The sequence below is a fragment of the Grampus griseus genome (assembly GCF_964374135.1).
Source record: "Grampus griseus genome assembly, chromosome: 16".
Taxonomy (NCBI): domain Eukaryota; kingdom Metazoa; phylum Chordata; class Mammalia; order Artiodactyla; family Delphinidae; genus Grampus; species Grampus griseus.
Window position 1 is genome coordinate 33,097,103 of NC_139010.1, and position 24,292 is coordinate 33,121,394.

At 41.4% G+C, this 24,292-nt stretch overlaps 1 protein-coding gene across 1 annotated transcript; it reads right to left on the minus strand.

Moving 5' to 3' along the window:
* Window positions 1-371: 371 nt before the first annotated feature.
* On the minus strand, window positions 372-18,685 carry DYDC1 (DPY30 domain containing 1). Its single transcript, XM_082673151.1, has 7 exons — window positions 18,552-18,685; window positions 15,703-15,872; window positions 13,674-13,775; window positions 7,271-7,363; window positions 3,882-3,944; window positions 3,301-3,402; window positions 372-912 (listed from the first exon to the last, which is right to left on the minus strand). The coding sequence occupies exons 2-7, from the start codon at window positions 15,847-15,849 to the stop codon at window positions 883-885; spliced, it is 537 nt and encodes a 178-aa protein (XP_082529277.1). The 5' UTR covers window positions 15,850-15,872; window positions 18,552-18,685; the 3' UTR covers window positions 372-882.
* Between the last annotated feature and the right edge of the window lie 5,607 nt (window positions 18,686-24,292).

A 24,292-nucleotide genomic window follows, 5' to 3' on the forward strand; every position in this document is an offset into this window, starting at 1 on the left:
CTTAAGCAACTAGGCTGTTCTGTTCTCACTGCCTCGGGAAAGGTTATGTTATAACCAAAAACAGAATTCTTTTTTTTTTAAAGAAGCCTCTTCCTGGCATTTATGCTTCCACCATTCCTTAAAGAACAGAAAGGACTCATAACATAGACTTAGGTTTGGAAGAATTTTATAAAAGAAGCAAAATTCTCCCTAAAGCTCAAAGTTAGACCTGAAACCTCCAGGAGGCCAAGAGTGCAGTCAAGGTCCACAGACCACCCAGCATCCCCTGAAGGAAGCACCTTGCACGGCCTGTGTCCACTAAGATCTTCCTTTCAACAGCAGCACAGGGCCTCTGCCCAGTGACTGTTCCAGAAAAAACAATGCTACCCTGTCCCTGGGACCTTTGCATCCCTCCCCATCCCAGCCCCATCAATAAGCATGGATTAAGTGGTACTACAAAGCATCACTCCCCAGCAAACTGGGGGAATCTTTGCAGTGCACTCCCAGGAGGAACCACCATATCTAAAGCATGTTGACAATTCCTGAGCTCTACACAGTGGCAGCCCCTTTCACTTCTCATAGAACCAGTAACTTTCAACTCAGGAAATCTTGTTCTCACATAGATGCACACATTCTTTTCAGCTTGTCTCCCATTTGCCCCTTTTCGTTGCTTTGGGAAACACTCTCTCCTGTTCTCTCACTGGCATCACACAAGTAATCAAAATGGTGTCATACAAGTAATCAAAACAGTATTTTAAGGCCACTCTTGAAGCCCATTTATAAAGCTGTCTTTAGAGGGAGGAAAAGCAGAGTTCAAGTTTGGAGGGAAAAAAACAATTGGCGACCTCCTATTTTGAAACTTGAAAGAAGAAGAAAAATTTATTGTTCTTTGGTTGGTTGATCCTACAAATCTTGATCAATGTTTAATGCAACCTAAAAACAAAAAGTAAATATGTTTTAAAATACAACTAGAACTGTGAAATGTACAAGCCACAGAAAATTTAAGCTTAGGTAACTTCTATGTGACTATGTAAATGAAGCTTTTTGATAGTTTCAGATTATTTCAAATAAAATCTGAAGTCAATATAATAATAATTTAACTGTGTTCTCAATGTATTTATCAACCCATCCTTTCTTCTACCTCTCTTGCTATTCTCTCTTATTGTTATCCGTATCCTTCTTGCAGGGGTCCTGTACGCATCCCTTAAATGTTGAAATTTCTCTTGTGAGCCAGGTAACCTGACTCACTCTCCTAGCTTCACTTAGCATATATGCTGATGACTGCTGAATTCATCTCTCCTGCCTGGACCTCTCTCCTTCCTCCAGACCCATAACATACTTCAAGGGGTCTTTGGCCATTTTCACCTGCATACCTCAGAGTGACCTGAAATCAACATGTCCACAACTGAAGACATCATTTTCAGAAAACCTACTTTCTCTTCATATGTTCCTCAATTTAACGAATGGTAAAGCTCAAAAAAATGGTGAAGAGTTCAGTTGCCCAAGGCAGAAATCTGGGCTTCATCCTTAATTTCTTTCTCTCCCTTATCTTCCCAGCTGATATCAAATCCACTCAGCTGTCCCCATCTCTGCTGTCTGGTCCTAGCCCTGGTCATCTTGCATCTGGATGACTGTGATAACCTCCTAAGTGGTCTCCTGTTTCCACTCCTGTCCACTCAGATCCTTTCTCCACCTTCTAAAAACACATATCTAATCCTTACATAAACTCTTTCAATGACTCCCACTGCACATAAGTCCAAAATCCTTAGGAGGACACACAGAGCCCAGTGTGGTCTGGCCTTTATCCACTTCTCCAGCTTCAAATCACACCATTCTCCTAGCTCCATTCAACTCAGCCAAAATACTGGACTATGTGCATTCCTTGAAAGTATCTTGCTCTCTCCATCCACTGGGCTCATCTCAGGCTAACTCCTTAAACGTCATTTCCTGGAGAAGACTCACCCAGGCTAGGTCAGGTTTCCCTGCTCTGTCCTCTCAGACCACCTGCCCCGCTGGCCCATGGTCCCCAAAGGGCAGAAACCCTATCTGTTTTGTTCACTGGTATTTTCTAGCTCCCTGCATGGCACCAAAACACAGCAGCCATTAAACAAAAATGTATCCACTGACTGATTAGCACCAAATCCTCCCGGCTCCACTTTCTGAACAGCTCTTAAAAACACCACTCACTACTTCAGGCCATCAGTGCCATCCCTCTGTAGATTACAAATAGCCTCCTCGTGGGTCTCCTCAAATCGATCACTCCATTCTCTTCTACACGCTATAGCCAGATGGCCTTCCTAAAACACAGTTCTGATGTTGGCCTCCACTGCCTTTAGGATAAAATATAAACGTCTGAGCACAGATTACAAGTCCTTTCATGGTCTGGTCCCTGCTCTCCACTGCCTCAGCTCTGATATCTCCCTATCTCCCACTCTCTCTTCTCCCCTCCCCAGCCTCCCATCCCACCACTGAGTGACAAAGCTGACTTCCTCCAGGAAGCCTTCCCTGACCAAGGGTCCTCAACTGGGTGGCTGTCCCGCTTTGTCAGTGCCCACTGATGCAGGTGACTCAGTGCAGCCCTCTGCCAGGGCAGTCCCGGGTTACAGATGCTGATGGGCCTGTTAGCAACAGCCCCTCCTCTCGCTCTCCAAGCATAATGCTCTGGACCAGACATTACCTGCTCACTCTAACAATGCCTATCAACTGCTTGTCCAGTTGTCTGTTTCTTCCCTAGACAAGGTCAAGAAGGACCTGTTTTCGGTCATAAAAGCATCGGGCACAGTTTATGTGGTGCATAGGAAACACTATATGTTTATTAAATAAGCAAATGGACTTATATACTTTAAAAGCATGCACCCTCATTAGGATATTTACTTGGCTCCACGGTTTGCTACTGAGAACCAAAATGTTGGCCCCCAAAATTTAATTGAAAGATTATGTATTTCACCACGATTCTAAATACGTATTTTGAAGAGATTTTGAAATTTTCAAAGGCTCATTTCCAAATATACATATCACCCTCTACACAGGAGGGCACACTGCTCCATCCACATTAATGCCCAGTGACCTCCCCATCAGTGCCCACACATTTGTGTGGAGCCAGACAAGTGCCCACTCTCACCCTCAGGGCCAGTAGCACAGTGCACAGAAGGGCAGAAGGCAAATTAGGGATAAGTCAGCACCCAGAACACTGGTTTTCTTTCTATGAAACAAAAGGCCCATTTTGCCATCCAACCTTGGCCTGAGATACACTAGGCTCTCCCAAAGTAAAAAAAAAAAAAAAATCTGCTTTTCACAAAACACTTTCCTAAGGATACTCACATCCGATAGCATCGGTTCATCAAGTTCTTCCACCCTGCTCAAGTTCGGCGCTCCATATCGATCACTAATTTCAGCTAGTGTTCTGCCTGAGTCGGCTTCATCCTACAATCACAGAGCTCATTTTCACTTTCAAATGATTCTGAGATTAATACATTAATTTGCTTTCAGTTTTGCTAAGACACTTCTGTATTACAACATCAAAATTCAACACTGTCAGTTAATGGAACGAACCAATACCTGTTAATGACAAGAGAATTCCAGGAATAAATGCAAAAACGTGTTTAAAAAAATACATCAGAAATTTAAAACATATCATTGCATGTAATCATGTGGTCAATAATCTCACAATATTCTGGTTTTTAAAAATACCAAACAACCCGAATCTCCCAGTTCTACCCACTTGGAGATTTTGCTTTAAAGCACATCATATTTGTGACTTGTTATTACTAGACTATGTATTTGGACTATCAGTTTTGATAATCTCCTTATTAAAAATTTAGCTATTAATGCATCAAAATTAAGCTTTACATTCCAGGATACTTATTCATTTCCCATAATATAGAGTAACTTTTTCTTCTCACCTCTCCATGTGAAATATCTTCACCTTCACCCTTAGCTATACTTTCCATATTCATTCTCAACTCCTATAATACAAAAAAATGAAGAAAAATACTTTTAATATACTTTTTATTTTGATTCCATGTTTAATTTTCAAGCATTTTATTTTTACATTATGATCAATTTAACAGCAAAAATGCTGTCCCTCAAAGGAGCAATGTGAATACAAAACTGCAGATAGTCTCATTTAATACTCTATTAAGAGGTGACTACGATGTTCTGTCTATAATTAAATAGAACTTTTTAAAAAATGAAAAAGGCTAACTATTTCACTAACCCTGAAGCCAAATTACTAGCAAATTTGAAAAGTGACAAAATAATAATTTTAATAAACTCTTAGAATACGAGATTTTGAAAGAACTGACAGTTATGTAGAATTTTATACATAGTAAAAAAGAAGCAAATATTTCTGAGGGAATTAATCTGGCCCAAGGCACTATCCAATACATGACACCTCTCCACAGTACCTGGACAATGCCCTCTATAATGCTCTGAACACATGGGCGACTGCTTTCTGAATGTGAAAACGTAGAATCTGCTAACCAAGCCAAACCTTGCTGTGGCCTCTATCTTTTCACTCTAAGGCAGCAGGCTGACTTAACTGCTCCTGAGCTGATTCATTTCAACTGTTCAAAGATTAGTGATCGGGCTTCCCTGGTGGCGCAGTGGTTGAGAGTCCACCTGCCGATGCAGGGGACACGGGTTCGTGCCCCGGTCCGGGAAGATCCCACATGCCACGGAGCGGCTGGGCCCGTGAGCCATGGCCGCTGAGCCTGCGCGTCCAGAGCCTGTGCTCCGCAACGGGAGAGGCCACAACAGTGAGAGGCCCCCATACCGCAAAAAAAAAAAAAAAAAAAAAGATTAGTGATCTTGTGATCACATACAGTCACCCTGATTATTGGGGACATATATCGTACATATATGGCTTTCTCAAGATCATTCCCTTCTCCTGGGCATGTCTTATCCCACAACCACATGGCTCTGGTGTGAAAGCATATATTCTCACAGGACTCTGTTGCCCAGCCAAGGGATGGATACTTGACACAAACTAAGCCAGTCAGAATCCTTCCCCAAGATTCTTTTCTTAACCGAAAAGAAAGGAATCTATTCCTCTCAGACAGTAGGAGCCACATTACAAGACCCAGGAACTATTAAGGACCGTGATCCTCACCCATGTGCAGCAAACCAGGCCACAGTGAGAGACAACAGCAGAGGTAAGAGCCCTGGCAGCACTGATTCTCTTGCTCCCAAAGGTCTGGAAGACCCAACTCAACCAGAGCCCTTCACAGTTTAGTTGTAAAACCCTTTCTTCAACCCAGGATCCTTCCAATAAACTTCCTTTTGCAACTGATAGTTTAAGTTATGTCTCTGAAGCCATAAAAAGGCGAGGACAAAAAGACATGGGTGAATTTGTCTCTGAGCAAGGGGTCAAGCAGCAGCATGTTGCAGGGAAGAGAGGGGCGATAAGCCAGTAGGAACATGACTTATTAAAGCTACAGTGGCTCTGGTCACATAGTCTGGTAATGGCCATAGAGTAACATGAATGGGACCCTCTGGAGCCAATCCCTTCTATAAATCACAGACTTCCCAGCACTCAGATATAGCTATCAGGCATCTCAATAAAAAATACTTTCAATTCTCTTATTATTTTGATCACCGTCTTCTTGATGTATTCTGGTTCTTCTTTCTTTTGCAATCACGGAATCTTAACTGAAGAGGAAGGGGGTATGCATTTACATGTGTGTGCATGCATGGGTATCCATGTGTCCTACCATATTCAGACAAAGATAGATCAGCATCGGTGTTTTTTAAAACTATGTATAGAGGTTTGAATTTATCCTTTTAAAATCTCATCTTTTTGACTCACAAAAGTAGTTTTCTGACACTTGGGCTACAACAGGACTAAATGATTTCACTTTGTCAAGAACAATTCTTAGTAGATTAATCTCTTATTATAGAATGAAGAGCATAGTACATTGACAAGAAGAAAAGAATTGAATTTATCTCAAGAGTTAAAAAATTAACTAATTAAATAATCTCATCTTTTAAAAAAATTTAATTTACCCTTCCTACTTTTTAAAATTGCTTTAAATAATGATGATTTCATCTAAGCCATTAATAAACATCTTCTACAAAACCTGCTTCTTTTTAAAATTTTAATTTCGGAATAAATAGAGGAGTAACATTTGAGTAACAGATACTAGCTATAAGCATACAATATGAAATATCCAGTTGAAAAGTATAACTCAGTCATGCAGAAGTTTGGTCTATACGACACATACTTTTCGGATACAAGGAAACATTAGCCAAGCAAGAGGCTTGACATAAGACAGACACAGTCTGGGGGCTTCCCTGGTGGCACAGTGGTTAAGAATCCGCCTGCCAATGCAGGGGACACAGGTTCGAGCCCTGGTCCAAGATCCCACATGCTGCGGAACAACTAAGCCTGTGTACCACAACTACCGAGCCCACATGCCACAACTACTGAAGCCCGTGCTCCACAAACAAGAGAAGCCACTGCAATGAGAAGCCCACACACCGCAACCAGAGAAAAGCCCACGCGCAGCAATGAAGACCCAATGCAGCCAAAAAAATAAAATAATAAAATAAACTTATTAAAAAAAACACAGACACAGTCAATGGAGATGGACTTTTTTGACATAAGTTACTGAATAGTTTATTTAAAGAAAGACATGAAAAATCCAAATAAAAACATACATATATATATATTTTTGGCTGCGTTGGGTCTTGGTTGCTGCACACGGGCTTTCTCTAGTTGTGGCAAGCAGGGGTTACTCTTCATTGCAGTGCACAGGCTTCTCATTGTGGTGGCTTCTCTTGTTGTGGAGCACAGGCTCTAAGTGCGTGGGCTTCAGTAGCTGCGGCATGTGGGCTCAGCAGTGTGGCTCACGGGCTCTAGAGCGCAGGCTCAGTAGTTGCAGTGCACGGGCTTAGTTGCTCCACGGCATATGGGATCTTCCTGGACCAGGGATTGAACCCATGTTCCCTGCTATGGCAGGCGGATTCTTAACCACTGTGCCACCAGGAAAGTCCCCCAAACATAGTTTTAAATGTAAAGTATTGTTGGTAATACATCTAACATTAAGAAAAGAAACAAACTATTGCCTCAGAGATCAGAATACCCCCAATACTACAAAGAACTTCAGTATCAGCTACCATAATTAGGAACAACTATCTCTTGACTAAAATGTTGACCAGGGCTTCCTGGCAACATTAGACCTTCCTGGGTGGCCTCTAGACTATGAATCCCCTGCTATAACAGCTGGAAGAAACAGTTTGAGGATTCTCAGAGGTTTTGAATAAAAGAGACATTTATAAAACTTCAAATTACCTTCTCAAGTTGCTCTTGAGCTCTCTGCAGTTCTTCTATTCTCTGTCTCTCTTTTTCTTGCATTTCCAACTCCAGCTGGAATGCCAACTGTTGCTGAACATTCAGAAATAAATAAGTCATATTAGAGTCAGATCAATTGCAAGGAATTCACTCTATTACTCTAAAGTGTCCCAGGATAATTAAGTTTATGCCCACCTAAATTTCAGAAACTTACAAAAATAAATGGTCACAACCACCCAATACTTTAGCTTTTACAAATATTTCCTGAAGTAGAAAATTAAAAAGGAAGCTTCCTTAATTGCTAATTTTAGAAAAGCACTATTTGTACAAAATCAAGTCGTTTTCTCTGTTCTTCCTGAAGCTACAAATGAGACTGCAGTGGGTTTTTTTTTTTTTTTTTGGATAAAATCTCTTTAAGCACAGATGGATCTTCAAATAGCCAAACCTTGGTTGTAAAATAGTAGATAAGAACATTTTAAGTAGATTACCTTAAACCAGAGATGATCAACAACATATTTGGTCCCAACTCAACATATATCCTAGCCACGCGAGAACAGGGGTCGGTAGACTAAACTCCTTGGACCAAGCCTAACCCAACGCCTGTTTTTGTACAGCCCACGAGTGAAGAATGGTTTTTATACATTTTTCATGGTTGAATAATATCAAAAGAATAATATTTCATTGCACATGAAAATTATATGAAATTCAAGTGTCAGTGTCTATAAATAAAGCTCTATTAAAACACTGCCACGCTCACGCTCACTCATTTAGTGTGACTGCTTCTGCCCCATGACAGCACAGCTGAGTGTACGCAACAGAGACCACAGGCGGTACTCTCACTACCTTGCACTGCTGCTCAGCACACTGCAAGTTCAGTGACACCATTATAACTCACAGCGTTTGGAGTGCCACGGTACCACTATACCGGGACTTTTTTTTTTTTTTTTTTTTTAATCAGTGCATTACCCATCATAACAAAACAAGAAAAGAAGTGGATTTTGAATGTTGTCCTTTTAAGACACAGTGGAGTGTGGGTTACTTTATTATCAGATTAAACAGTACAGGACAGTGTTTCTCATGCAACGACACTGTACTAAAAGAATACAGTAAATATCAGCATTACCAGAGGACGCACTCATCACGATCTTCTCAATTCACACGAATGCAAAGGTCAGAAGTATTAAGAAATTTAAAACAGAATTACTTCATGAGAGCAGGATTTCTTCACAAAAATTAAAAATGAAACGGAGGCTGCAACAAAAGTAAGATCCCAAGTGGCTCTTTTGTTAGCCAAGCAAAGAAGTACATTTATCAATGGTGATTCAATTAAAACAAGTGAGAATTCAATGTCCAGAAAAAACATAAACTTAAGATTATTATCCTTTTGGTGAGAACCGCTGCTCAAAGAGTCGATTACACGGGGAGCAAACTCAATGGTCAATTAAAGGCAAAGGCAAAGGGTTCTGAGTGGTTTTCCCTGGCTCTTGATGAGTAGACAAACACTCCCAACACTGCTTAGTTGTTGTTTATCAAAGGAGTCAATGTTGAGTTTGCAGTGACTGAAAAATCAACCACTATGAACAGTCTTCATGAACAGTACTACAGGCAAGAACATCTTCAAAGACGTTGAGGAACATTAATTCAATACAACCAGATGTGACATCTGCTCAGATGTGTTACAACAAACAGTGATAAAAGTGTGTATGGAACAGAAAAAGGCTTAATTGGACAAAATTTACAAAGTTGGTGAAAACATAGTGTTTAAAACCTATGAGTTCTCATTTTATGATTCAACAGCAGCTACTCTGCAGAAAATATCTGATTCTATCATGTGTTACTGAGCCAGCAGTGTTGAAACCGAGTCCCCCCTAAAGCTGAGTTCCCTTATTGAGTTTCTGATTAATCTCTCTATCCAAAACTTTATTCCCTTTCTTGTCCCCTCTGACCTCAATCCTGTGCTAACTGAACACTAATCAACCAGAGTCAGATGACTAAAATTACTGTTGTCAATAGCATAGTTAATGTACTAAAATTGCTATTATAGATATAATCATTAATGTACAAACTCAGGTTGTTTCTCTAGGACAAGATGAGCTAACAGACCCCCCGCAAGCCATGGACCACCTGGCTGGAGAACTGTAAACTGGAGACAACCTGACTTCCAAAGGAGTCAATGTTGAGTTCAAAATGACTGAAAAAATCCATCACTGACTGAAAAAAATCAATGACTAAGAAATATAACAGAAGTGCTGCAGCAACATGGATGGACCTAGAGATTATCATACTAAGTGAAGTAAGTCAGAGAAAGACAAGTATCATATGATATCACTTATATGTGGAAACTGAAAAACAGTACAAATGAACTTATTTAAAAAACAGAAACAGATTCACAGACATAGAAAACAAACTTATGATTACCAAAAGGGGGTGGGGATTAAACTGGGAGTAGGGGATTAACAGATGCACACTACCATATATAAAATAAACAACAAGGATTTACTGTACAGCACAGGGAACTATATTCAATATCTCGTAATAAACTATAACAAAATAGAATGAAAAAGAACACAGATATATACATATATATGTATATATAACCACTTTGCTATACACCTGAAACTAACACAATATTGTAAATCAACTATACTTCAATGAAAAAAAAAGCAAAGAAATGTCACAGAAACATCACAAGATTAATCCTAGCCTCTTTGCTCTTCCCCTTTAAGAAAACCCCTCACTCAAAGACTCAGTTGGAGTGGATCCGAGGCTTGTCTCCCACTTCCTTGCTTGGCGCCCTGCAGTAAACTCTGTACTTTCCTTCACTAGAACCCACTGTCAATAGATTTGGCTTTGCTGTGCGTTGGGCGAGCAGACCCGTTTGGTTCAGTAACAGTGTCAACAGTGACCTTCATTTACCCTTATGAACTTAAGCATCATTTCTGGTGAATTTCTGTCAGAAATAGAAGCTGAATATATCTTGACTTGCCCTACCACCCCACAGTTCCATGGCTCAACAGTGGTAATGTTTTATTGTGAATTTTTGAGCTCAGGGACAAGACTGACGTTTTTCTTAATGAGAAGACCATTTTCAACTACCATTATCAAACATTAAATAGCTTTGGAAATTAGCTTCCGCTGCAGACTTAATAACGATTTTAAATCAATTTAACCTAAAAGTTGCCTACAAGGCAAAACAGCATCATATGTAAAACTTACACCGCAGGAAAGTCATTTCAGCAACAACTAATTTTCTGAATCACAATGTCAAGCTGCTTTATACACTCCCAGTGCTGTCAGAAACGAGATTTCCATTCCCACACAAATTTGTGACAGATACATTTTCCAAGCTCAAACTATAGTTCCAGAGTGTTTTTAGGCCTTGACGTAAGTGCAAAGGAAATTCCCACATTTCAAAATCCATCTAACTGTGTAACTGAGAAGTTTTCACCAACCTTCAATTGGAAGGGATTAACCTACCAGCTAGTGGCTAAAAGACAAATATCAAGAGGAAAATCTAATAGAATTCTACGAGCGCCTTCCAAGAGATGAATACACTCAAAATTATAGGCACATGAACTGATATCAATATTTGGCAGGACCTATGAGGGAAAAGACATTTTTCAAAGATGATACACATAAAATCTCATTACAGATCAGCATTAACAGATACATATTTTCAATACATTTTGATGACAGGGAACATTATCTTTGAACTCCAACTAAGTGAAACGTTATCTTTAAAAAGGGAATGTAATTCTTCTCAATAATAAGCCTACACTGCAGAAAAAACTGTATTTGATTTTTTTAAATTTTTACTTCACCAATAAAACATTTGTAGAAATTTATTTTCTCTCTTGTTATAGCTACATAGTATACCATAATCCCTACATAACATCCTCAATTTTGCTTCTTGGCCTGAAAATCATAAAATATCCACCTTTACAGAAAGAGTCTGTCAACCTCAGCTAGAAAATAATTTCTCACCATCAGTCCAGTGCCACCCCATAAACAACCTAATATAAGCTCATTCCATTAAGAGCACTTTAAAACTATATTTTTAAACGTTTAAAAAAATAATACATTTTTACAAAGAGATAATAAACAGTGATTAATATTTATTCACAAAGGGCTGTTTAAGGTAATTTCTTCATATTCCTATATCATCCCCACTAAGATAAAAGTGATGGGCTACGTAGCCAAAATGCAGGAACGTTATCATTCAATCAGCTTTCAGATATTTGTAGAGGAAGCGAAATTAACCTCTCAACAATAACACAAAGTGCAGTTGCTAAATACCAACCACATTGGTCAACATAACCGGTTTCTTAACATTTTCAGGAAATGTTCGAAACCCAATCGCTTTCTTCACACATGTGTCAAACCATTAGAAAAACATTCAAACAAATACAAAAGCCAGTACTTCCAAAATGAACTCTTAAGCAGAAAACAGCAAGAAAAATGTTGCCCTGCTCACAAGGACCCAGGCTTGCTGGAGAATGCCTAAAATTTCAAGGAATTTCAAGTCCTTGAATTTATGAGGACACCTGCTCTTGCAACCAACAGGCAGGTGACCAGAATCGGGACCTTCCAGCTCACTTGACTCGGGGGACACGGAGAGGCCTCTCTCTTTCTCTTCATCTGTTGGTCTACCCGTCCCTTCTCTTCCTCTCATCTATCTCTGCCCACCAATCCACTTCTTTAATGGGCCACCACATCTTCTGCAGGATATCACTATGTCTTCCACCCCCAATACAATGCTTAGGGTTTGATGCACAGGGGATGGCTTCATACTGATACAGCTAGAAAGACGTTTGGGTTCCAGTATTGCCAAATTTTATTTAAGTAAGGTAAAGAAGATGAGTCAAAGCAAATTAAACATCTCCATATCTGTGATCTAACTATCTTAAGGAAGGAGAACTGCTGAGAAGTTCTTATTCTGATAGACAGGGGACAGATGCCAGCTCTAGGAGCTGGAAGAGGCAGGGCAGATCCTCACTCAAAGTTGGGGCGACTGCAGCAGACACTTGCCCATTTGGATGGTCATTTAACATCCAACTCAACACTGTGCAACCACCCCACAAAAATAAGCCAAATGACTGAAAGATGGAGACTCAGAAGCAGTAAAGGTGCTTAGAATAGCCATATCCATCTAAGGTGCCTAGAATGATCTACCCCAGTATCAAGGATGGGAGACAAGACAGAGAAGCTAGTTCCCATGTCTACATTTTCCTTTTTTATCCACACACCCAAATAACAGGCTTCTTTCCCTTTTTATAATATGTAAACTGGAGTTGAGACTCTAGAGTTAAGTACCATATGACAGAAGTATAGGGTGGCTCCAACTTGGTTTACAAGAGCTCCATAAATTAAATTAGTCCAGAAGCCACTCTAGAACTTGCCCCTCTCTGGTTTATACTCCATGACCCACCTCTTCAACCATTTTCAAACCAACATCTTTACCTCCCCAATCCTGCTAACCCAAACTCACTTCAGTCAAAGGTCTGTCTCCTCCACATCCTCACTCAAATATCCAGCCCTAGGTGAAGAAAATCACATCATCACAAAACCAAACCAAAAGGCCCCATTATGACTGCTTGGTCTCAGGGAATTCAGTGCTACCGAGGGATGCTAAGTTTCCTTGGTCAACTCTACCTCTCCAAAGCCACTGTTTCAAACCTTCACCACTCTCCCCACACCTCCTACCTTACCACCTCATTCTGGGCAGATGATCAGGGTCCCTACTTTACAAAAGAGAAACAGTCACACAGAAACTGCTTTCAACTTTTGCCACAAAATCTACACACCACATGTACCTAACACCGTCCTCTCTTTCCTTGAATCAAAGAATCAAAGAAGGGCCCCTCCACCCACCTAACCTGTGTTCCAGAGCCAATTTCCTCTGGTCTCCATGAAAAGTTGACTCTAGTAATCATCCCCTTTATTTCTTTACATCAACCACTCCCCTCCACTCAGTTCCTTAAAAAAACCAAACAAATAAACAAAAGAAAACTCCTTCCCTGAAAATCTCCTTGAAAGCATTACCTGTACTCACCATCTCCATCTCCTCTGCTTTACCCCACCCCACATTCGGTGCTCCCACCAAGGTCACCAGTGGCCTTAAATGAGACTTGGCAGTTCTGTTCCCACTCAACCAGCCACAGACATGGTTGACCACTCAGGTCTCATTGAGACGCTGTCCCCTTGGCTTCTGTGACAGCAGACTCTCTGGGTTTTCCTCCTACCTCATCACTGCTTCTTCTCCAGTAAAGAAGCCACATACAGACATAAAGATGAAGATATAAGAAAGCTACATCTAAGCACAAGAGATGAGTTTTTCAACACCTGGGTTGCACCACACCAAGGGTGACTCCACTAGTTCCAATCACCAACTCTCTTGTCTCACCTGCTGAAACAGGAACTCCTCTGCTTTAAGTCTCTCCATCATTTCCTGCTCCATCACAGCTAATTCTCTTTCCTGCTCCAACTGGGCCATTTCCTCTTGTCTCTAACATGGTTTAAAAAAAAAAAATCATCATGTGACTAATTACAGATAAAACAATCTGTAAAAACAATCTTAACAGCATCTTAATCTCCAACAGTAGGGAAAGGATTAAGCAAATTATAGTCTATCCATTTGGAAACTGTATAATAATTTGGGGAAATGTGTGTTTTATTTCAACAAAGAACACAAAATTAAAATTACACAGCAAATACAATCACAATTGTGTAAAAAAAAAAATCTCCAGGCAAATGTGTAGAAAAAAGACTAGAATACCTAAAAATACCTAAGAATCTAAATAGAGGTCTTCTTTATTTTCTTCTTTCTACTTTTTCATGTTATCTAAGTTTTGTAATAATAAACATACTATTTTTATAATAGAAAGAAATGATAATATTGAACTTTTTTTAAAAAGCAAAGAAGCTGGACCAATTATTTCACTCCTCTAATTTTATAAAAGAAGATCCACAATGGAACAGGATAGAAGGCCCAGAAATAAACCCAAGCACCTATGGTCAATTAATGGAGAAAAGACAGTCTCTTCAATAAGTGGTGCTGGGAAAACTGGACAGCTACCTGTAAAAGAATGAAACTAGAACATTCTCTAGCACCATACACAAAAATAAACTCAAAATGGATTAAAGCGCTAAATGTAAGACTGGATACTATAAAACTTATAGAGCAAAACATAGGCAGGACACTCTTTGACCTAAATCACAGCAATATCTTTTTTGGATCCATCTCCTAGAGTAATGGAAATAAAAACAAAAATAAACAAATGGGACCTGATTAAACTTAAAAACTTTTGCACAGCAAAGGAAGCCATAAACAAAAAGACAACCTATGGAATGGGAGAAAATATTTGCAAACGATGCAACCAACAGGGATTAATCTCCAAACTATACGAACAGCTCATATAGCTCAATATCAGAAAAACAAACAACCCAATCAAAAAATGGGCAGAAGATCTAAATAGGCATTTCTCCAAAGAAGACATACAGATGGCCAAAGGCACATGAAAAGATGCTCAGCATCACTAATTACTAGAGAAATGCAAATCAAAACTATGAGGTATCACCTCACACCAGTCAGAAAGTCTACAAATAATAAATGCTGGAGAAGGTGTGGAGGAAAGGGAACCCTCCTACACTGTTGGTGGGAATATAAATTGGTACAGTCACTATGGAGAACAGTGTGGAGGTTTCTTAAAAAAAACTAAAAATAGAGTGCATATGATCCTTCTATCCCACTCCTGGGCATATATCCGGAGAAAACTATAATTTGAAAAGCTACATGCACCCCAATGTTCACTGCAGCACTACTTACAATAGCCAAGACATGGAAGCAACCTAAATGTCCACTGACAGATGAATGGATAAAGAAGATGTGGTACATATATACAATGGAATACTACTCAGCCATAAAAATGAATGAAATAATGCCATTTGTAGCAACATGGATGGACCTAGAGATTATCATATTAAGTGAAATAAGTCAGACAGAGAAAGACAAATATTATATGATATCAGTTATATGTGGAATCTAAAAAATGATCCAAATGAAATTATTAACAAAACAGAAACAGACTCACAGACTTAGAAAACAAACTTACGGTTACCAAAAGGGAAAGGCTGGGAGGAGAGAGATAAATCAGGAATTTGGGAGTAACATATATACACTACTATATATAAAATAGATAAACAACAAGGACCTACTGTACAGTGCAGGGAACTATACTGAATATTTTGTAATAACCTATATGGAAAAAGAATCTGAAAAAAATATATGTGTGTGTGTGTATATATATACACACACACACACATATATATGCATAACTGATCACTTTGCTGTAGACCTGAAACTAACATAACATTGTAAATCAACTATACTTCAATAAAAAATAAATTAAAAAAAAAAGAAGATCCATACTTACTTGTTGCTCCATGGTCACATTGTTCTTATAATTGTAAATCCACAATGCTAAGTATTCTATTGGATCCACTGGGCGCATCCTTGCCACTTCTGCAAGACCTTGAGTTAGACATGTCCCAAGATTCTTTTGAAGATATGCCGACTCCATTTCTAACTGCTAAATAAAAACCTCTAAAAGATGAACATTTTGCATTAGAGCAGGAAATTTTCAATGAAGGCACAATCGAAGTAGAGTTCAGTGAGGCCAACAAAGCATTACATCCTGTCACCAGTCATGGGCACCTGCCATCAGGGATGGCACAAGCAAGCTGGCTCCAGGACACTTCTAGCAGTGTCCAAAAAGCCTCCACAGAAGTCACTACAACTAAAATAGTTTCAAAAACCTGAAGGACCCTGGAGTCCAAGTGTCAGAAAAGGGTTACTGTCATTATTGATGGTGAAACGACTATATGGCAAGCGATGCATGTCTTACTAAATCCTTACAACATACCTGAACATGGTATCATTAGCCCCACTGTGCAGATGAGGTCGCCCAGGCCCAAAGAGCATACGTGAACAGCCCAGAATCACACAGGTGGTGTATGATGAAGAGGGATTCATACCCAACTCTTGATTCCAGAGTCATTACCCTAAGTGACTTACTGAGATGCTCCTCCCAAGCCATGAGAGTCGTTTCTAGAAAATATCACAATAGACCACCTCAAATTTTTTAAAAATCCAAGTATCTCAAGGCCAAAGAATAAAAAATTCAACCTTCAAAGAACAGCCTATGAAGCTCCTCATGCTTTGGCCCCAATTCTGTTTCCAGGCTCACCTCTCGATATAGTTTCTGCCTCTAACATGTTCTGGGCTCTAACTACACAGAACATCCTGCCATTCTGCTGCTCACACCTTGCATGTTTCCATCTCCATGACTTTGCACATGATGGCCCCCTCACTCTCAGCTTGGAAAATATCTCCTCATTTGCAAGGTATCAATCATCTCCAATTCCTCACCGCTGTGGCTAATACAACCGTCTCCCAGGCAACACGAAGACGTTCCTCCTTCCCCAAGCAGCTCACACAGTACTTTTCACACTATCTGAGCATTATTTGTGTATGCACATGTCTGTCCTCCTGCTAGAGGACAAACTTCTCTAGCTCCTCAAAAAGTGTGTTTCAATCACAGCGTGGACACAGCTTGCTCTCCATGGTGGCAAGTGAATGAGTTTCTCCACTCTCTCAGTAATGTCCCAGTTTATTTACAAATATGGACAGGAATCTCAGATCAGACAGAGAGAGAGAGAGATGGAAGGGAGGGAGGGGAGGGGAGGGGAGGGGAGGGGGAGGGGGAGGGGAGGAGGAAATGCAGTAACTACTCTATTTAAGGTGCTTTGAAAAAACTGATCACCTTCGAATTACCCTTATGGAATCCAGACTCCTCCGAGAATCTGATGAAATGTACTCATTATTCAACAAATATATATTGAGTACCTTACATGTCAGGCATGAGCAATTATAGGGGACAGACTGCCAGTGTCTAGACCTGTCCCTGGACAAATCCACCTAACATTCTGCACAAAGTTTCAGAAACAATGACCTCCTGAGTTTCATCCATAGACCCCAATACTACTCTCTCTCATATGATGGTGGTAGAGTACAAAACGGCAGAACCCCATGCAGAAAAATTTGTAAATATCTAGAAAATTACGTATGTATTTACCCTTTGACTGATCAATCTCACTCCTGGGATCCTATCTTGCAAAAATATGCAATGATATATGCACAGGGTTGTTTTGCACTATTACTAAGGAGAGCCAAATTGGGACCCCCATCCAAATGTTCATCATTAAAGGATTAATGAGATACAGCTACACAATGAATTATTGTGCAGATAAAAAGAGAATGAGGAAGATCTCCAAAATTGGGAGTGATCTCTAGAACACAATGTGAAGTGAAAAAAAGCAAGATGAAGAACTTGTGTATAGTCTTTTGTATTAGCAACAGCAGTGGGGAAAGGAATGTGTATGTGTGTATACATAAATTTAGTCATAAAAGCAAACTAAAAACCGGCACAAACGAACCTAATTCCTTATCAAGCTGTGTGCCTTAACCACACAGAGAAAAGAATCATTACAACTGAGTATGGAACACGGTATCCTCATCGTACTAATTCAATGGGATAATACTCTAAAGACAAATCTCAATGTCATTTGAAATAGTAACAATTAAAAAGGGAACAGATTCCTGCTGTTAATCCAGAAAGATAACAAACACATGGGAAGGGTACCGTGGTCCGTAAGGAGAAACCTCCCAAGTAGGATTGGTCTCAAACCTACGCAGGCTGCATCTCGTTAACAGCGGAACCCAGATGAAACTCGTTACCTCGCTTGGTTTGTTTCCTGCCCATGAAACAGCGACAATACCCATCTCAAAAGCCTGTTGTAAGGAATATTATTTTTCATACACAGCAACAGGCTTCTTGGCTCATACATAAGAAACCCCTTCCCACAGAAACAGCTGCCTCAAGCCTGGAGAAGCTGTCAGAAGAAATAGAAGGCGATTCCTCGCTCATGCTTGGGAGAAAGCCGGCCGAGTACCAACGGAAGGGATCAGGTAGGGCTGCCAGTTTTGCAAATAAAAATACAGGATGCCCAGTTAAATTTAAATTTCAGATAAACAATGACTAATTTTGTATTATACTACATTTGTGCTAAAAAGCACAAAATCTGTGAAATTCAGATTTAACTGGGTACACCTAATTTTATCTGGCAACCCTGGATTCCGAGCGCTTCGGCTGGTTTTCCATCCCGGGTCGGCGGAAGGGTGCCCGCCTCCCCTGCCCCTCCCAAATGGCGCGTCGCCGCTCACCACCGAGGAGGAGGACCCAGCCGCAGAGGTGCCCACGGAGTCCGGCGCTGAGCTAACCCTCTCTCGCCTCTGGAGCCTGGACGTCGCCTGAACCCTACACCACTCGCAAGGTCCAACGGTCAAAACCGCCTCCGTCCGCCGGAAGCCAGCCCGGCACCGGAAGCCGTTCTTCCAAGACGGCGCCTGCGTTCTAAACGCAGGCGGCTGACGCATGCGCCTACCTACCCGCTAGTCGCGTCCCGTCGCTAGGCAACGAGCGTGCGCGCTCCAGGTGCGGGAGACGGCCGGGGGCAGAGAGGAAGGGGCGCCCGCGGAGAGCTGAGCGGACTGCGCCCGGCGGGGATCGGGGGCGGGGGGGCGCGCGGACAGGGGTTGATCGGAGGCGGGGTCCGGAAGAGGATGTGCTGCAAAGAGCAGAGGCGGGCGGAGCGGGGCGGGGTAGGACGAGCAGTTGAGAGCGGGGGCGCGCGAGGTGTGCAAGGTGCAGGATGGAGAGCAGGGAGCACCCGGGTAGGTGAACAGGGACGTGCAACCTAGAGGCTGTGAGGACGGGCTGCCGAAAAGGGGAATCGAGCGAGCGGGGCCGGCAGGTGGGCGCATGCTGGGAGAGAGAAAGGGCAGAGACTACCTATAGGTGAAGCCCCACAGCCTTACGCCAGAGAAGACTAGCTACCTGAGCAGCCTGGTATTTTCCCAGCTTAGCACCTTTGCATTTGCTGGTGACTTCTGCCTGGTTCCTGTCCACTGAAAAAAATCGCACATCTGAGAGCTGTGAGTTCAGTTTTATTTGGGGACTTAACTGAGGACTCTAGCCCTGGAGACAGCTGCTCTGACAACTCTGAGAAACTGCTTCTGCTTGGAAGAGGTAAGGGGGGAGGTCAGCATGTATGTGATTTTTGGAGAAGGAATACCTGCAATCAAACATATCTAGGTAAAAGGTCACTGCTAGCCACCAGGCACAGATAGCTTAATTATTTTAGTGCTTTTCTAAGTATGTGAAGATGGAAGAAATTGGGTTTATAAAATTTTCTCCTGGAAATTTCTATTTGAAGGTCTGTTCTGTCAATTTTCCCAGAGAGCAGAGTTCCACATTCCTGATCTCCACCCTGAACTCCTTCCAGGGTGTGTTAGTGACTCAACAACTGCAGTGGCTAATGACTTGAGCCTGGTGTAGCCAGCTGGCTGGGGACATTCTTTATCCTTTCAGAACAAGCACAGGTACCCCCACCTCCAGGAAGCCTTCTAGCCTTTGCCATTTGCGGTCTTCCCTGGGCTAGTGGTTTGTGCACAGTCCTCAACTAGCATTTCCCATGGTCTGTTTCAATTTATGTGGGGCAGTGCTGGGCAGGAGATGCCTCGTTAACCATTAGTTGAGGTACTTAGTAAGTGCCAGTGTGGGCACTGACAATTGGAAGGGAGCATGAGCTCTTGCCTGGGCCCGCAAACATCAGAGCCCTCACTGCTTAAGTCAAGAAATATTTGCTGAGCAAGTACTGAGTGCCCAGCACTAAGGATGTGGTGTGAACAAAGACAATCCCTATACTTAGCACCCCACTTACTGAATGCAGGGCCATGAGCAAGGAGGTCCAGTATAAGCAGACGCTCAGAGGAGCCCTGGGAAACTGAAAAATAGCCCCCTCCTCACTGGTGGGTGTGGCTTGATTTGGTGGGGAGTGGGCTATAAAATGCACCCCTTTGGTTCCTCCCTCTCCAGGCTTCACATGGTGGCTGTTTTTTTCTGGCTCTGCTGTTTTCACATCAATTCTTAGTGACGGTCAGGTCAGTGTATTTTGTTGAGACCAGTGTTGAAAATGTGCAGATGCTCTCTCCAGACAGGGTTTGCCACACCTACTGCAGTGTGGCAGCCACCAAGGACCAGGCAGTGAAGACGCTTCCCGGGAATGCAGAGTTGGTGATTCCGCCCTCTGGGAAGGGCAGTTCTACTGTGATAAAGGCAGAGGACATCTGTAACTGTGTGTCACCTGGGGATTTTGTTAAAATGCAGACTCTCAATCTGTAAGTCTGAGGTGGGACCTGAGAATCTGCATTTCAACAACCTCCAGTTGAAGCAGTGCTGCTGACAGTGGACCACACTTTGAGTAGAAGGGGTGTGGAAGACAGTTTATTCAGGTGCATTGGTTCAGGTGGGCCCCAGATTGGCAGAAGGAGCCACCACACATCCCATCCCCACCCTCCACCATTACCCCAAACGTAGTGACTTTAAACACTCATTTATGATCTTACAGTTTTTGAAGTTTGAAATCGAAGATGAATCTTACAGGGCTAAAACCAAAGTATCAGCAGGGCTGGCTCCTTCTGGAGGCTTTAGGAGAGAATCTATTTCCTTACCTTTTCCAGCTTCTAGAGGCTACCCACACTCCTTGGCTCGTGGCCCTGAATCACATCACCTTTTCTTCCCCTGCTTCCATCACCACCTCTCCTTCTACCCTGTCTGACTTTACTGTGTCCCTCTTATAAAGACCCCTGGGATTACATTGTGCCTACCCGGATAATCCAGTAAAATTTCCCCCAAGCAAAATGCTTAATTTAATCACATCTGCAAAGTCCCCTTTGCCATATAAGGTAACATTTCATAGGTTCTAGGTATTAGGATGTGGACACTTTGGAAAGTCATTATTCGGCCCTACCACACTGTGTATTTTCTAAGGACAAGGACATTTTCTTACTTACTCATATTTCAATTACCAAAACCAGGAATTTTACCCCTGATACAATTCTATTATGTAATCTACAATTCACATTCGGTATTTCCAACAACGTCCTTTACAGAATTCTATTTTCTGGTCCAGATCCAACCCAGGATCATGTGTTGCATGTAGTTGTGATGGCTGTTTAGGCTCCTTTGATCTGGACTGGGGCCTCATCTTTTTTTATTTTTATTATTATTTTTTTAATATTTTGGCCACACCGCACAGCTTGCAGATCTCAGTTCCCCGACCAGGGATCAAACCCAGACCACAGCAGGGACAGCACAGCACCAACTACTAACCACTAGGCCACCAGGGAACTCCTGGCCTCATCTTTTTTTGTCTTTCATGATCTTGACATTTTTAAGAGTACAGGCCAGTTGTAGACTGTCTCTCAGTTTGGCTTTGTTTGATGTTTCCTCAATCAGATTCTAGTTTTGCATTTGGAGCAGGAATCTACAGAAATGTATTATGTCCTTCTAAGCAGTGCATCGCATCAGGAGACACATGATGTTATTTTGTCCCTTTACTGGTGATGTTTACTTTGATCAATTGGTTAACGTTGTGTCGGCCAGGTTTCACCACTGTAAAGTTTCCATGTTTACTTTGGAATTAATCCATAATTTGTGGGGAGAAACTTCGAGAATATATATAAATATCCTATTCCTTGTCAAATATTCACCAAGTTTTAGTGCTCATTGATAGCTGCTTCAGTTATATTATGATGGTTTCAAAATGTTTCTTTAACTGCATTATTCTTTCCACATTTATTAGTTGGCATTCTACTTTAAGAAAGAACTTACCTGCTCTCCCATTCACTTGTTTATTCCTACATGGACTCATGGATTCTTATTTTATTCAATTGGTTATAATCTATTACAGTCATTATTAATTCTGGTGGCCAAATTGCACCAGGTTTGGCTAGTAGCAGCCCCTTCAAGCTGGCTCCTGTGTCCCCAACCATTTTATTTTTTAGCATTTCCTTTCTGGGACAACAAAACATTCCAGGGTTATTAGACATTTCCTGCCCTGATCTTGGAATTAGTCATTTCTCCAAGGAACCTTGATTCTTTTTAAGTGGTGAAGCCTATTTAAAAGCAAATTCTAATGGAATTTTACTCAGCCATAAAAGAACGAAATTGAGTTATTTGCAGTGAGGTGGATGGACCTAGAGACTGTCATACAGAGTGAAGGAAGTCAGAAAGAGAAAAACAAATACCGTATGCTAACACACATATATGGAATCTAAAAAAAAAAGGTTCTGAAGAACCTAGGTGCAGGACAGGAATAAAGACGCAGACGTAGAGAATGGACTTGAGGACACGGGGAGGGGGAAGGGTAAGCTGGGATGAAGTGAGAGAGTGGCATGGACATATATACACTACCAAACGTAAAATAGATAGCTTGTGGGAAGCAGCCACATAGCACAGGGAGATCAGCTCGTGCTTTGTGACCACCTGGAGGGGTGGGATAGGGAGGGTGGGAGGGAGACGCAAGAGGGAGGAGATATGGGGATATACGTATATGTATAGCTGATTCACTTTGTTATACAGCAGAAAGTAACACACCATTGTAAAGCAATTGTACTCCAATTAAGATGTTAAAAATAAATAAATAAAAGCAAGTTCTGTGGGGAAGGGATGGATTGGGAGTTTGGGGTTAGCAGATGCAAACTGTTATATATAGAATGGATAAACAACAAGGTCCTACTGTATAGCACAGGGAACTATATTCAATATCCTGTGATAAACCATAATGGAAAAGAACATAAAGAAGAATACATATATATGTATAACTGAATCACTTTGCCATACATCAGAAATTAACACAACATTGTAAATCAACTATGCCTCAATTTTTTTAAAAAAGCAAATTCTGTGTGTTCGTTGCTACTGAGGTGTTTTTGCTTCTAGGCGTTTGCAGTGGAAGGAGCTGGGAATTTTTTTTTCTGTATTCGTATCTATCTATCTACTTATCTTTCCCTTCTTAAACTGAAAAATGCCTCCAGAAAATGTTAGGAATTGATCTAAGCCTTTATTATTTACTTTATTATTAGCTCTTTTGGAGTTAAAATATGTCAGCTTCAGGAGCATAGAGATGTTCAGGCATAGGCTGGGTGCCAGGCCATTTCATGTCACAATCTTCCACTGTAACAGCTAATATTTATTAAACATGTACTGCACGCCAGGCTATGTGCTTCACATGGATTTATTATCTCTTTTAATCCTCACAGTTATGAGATACATATTTTTGTTATTCTGTTCCACAGATCAGGAAACTGAGGCTCAGAGAGACTTAGTAAGTTGCTGAAGATCACACAGCTAATAAAAAGCAGAGCCAGGACTGGAACTTGGTCTGTCTGATCTCAAATTCTACATTCCTACTGCTACACCTCCACTCCTAACTTATGGTTTAACTCAGGCTTCATTCCCTCCAATTCTTGACATCTGATTAAGAGTAAATCCAGGGGCTCAACTCAACCTAAAGTAGTTTCTTGCTTAAGCAATAGAAAATGGAATATTTTCTAGCTACAGTGCTGGGCATTCTCCGTCCCTCTCCTCCTCAGGGCTTCTCAATGGTCCGTTGTGAAATAGATAAGCCTGTCTTATCTATGTCAGAGATGACTGTAGCTCCCAACCTCACAATAGTGCAGCTTGCTGGGTGCTCAGAGCCCCTCCTGGGCCCTCCTGCCTGCTCAGTTATTTCCTCCCTAGTCAAGGGTAGTGTCGTGTAGTGGAGGCCTTAGCCTCTTTTAAGCACCAATCCACCAAGCTCCTCTCAGGCCTGATGAGCCCCGGGACCTATTTACTGACCTGGGAGAGCTGGAGAGCTTTAGAAAAATGTCCATTTGAATGTAAGAGCTATTGGCAAGTACTTATGTATTTATTGGTTCTTTGGGGAAGGATGGGCTCCAGAAACATCTCATATTTGTCCTGAAATGAACCTGCGTTGGTTAGAATGTGTCTATTTTTTATGTCCAATTAGATTTGTGAAATAGTGTGACCCTGCTTGACGTTTTCCAAACCCACCAGG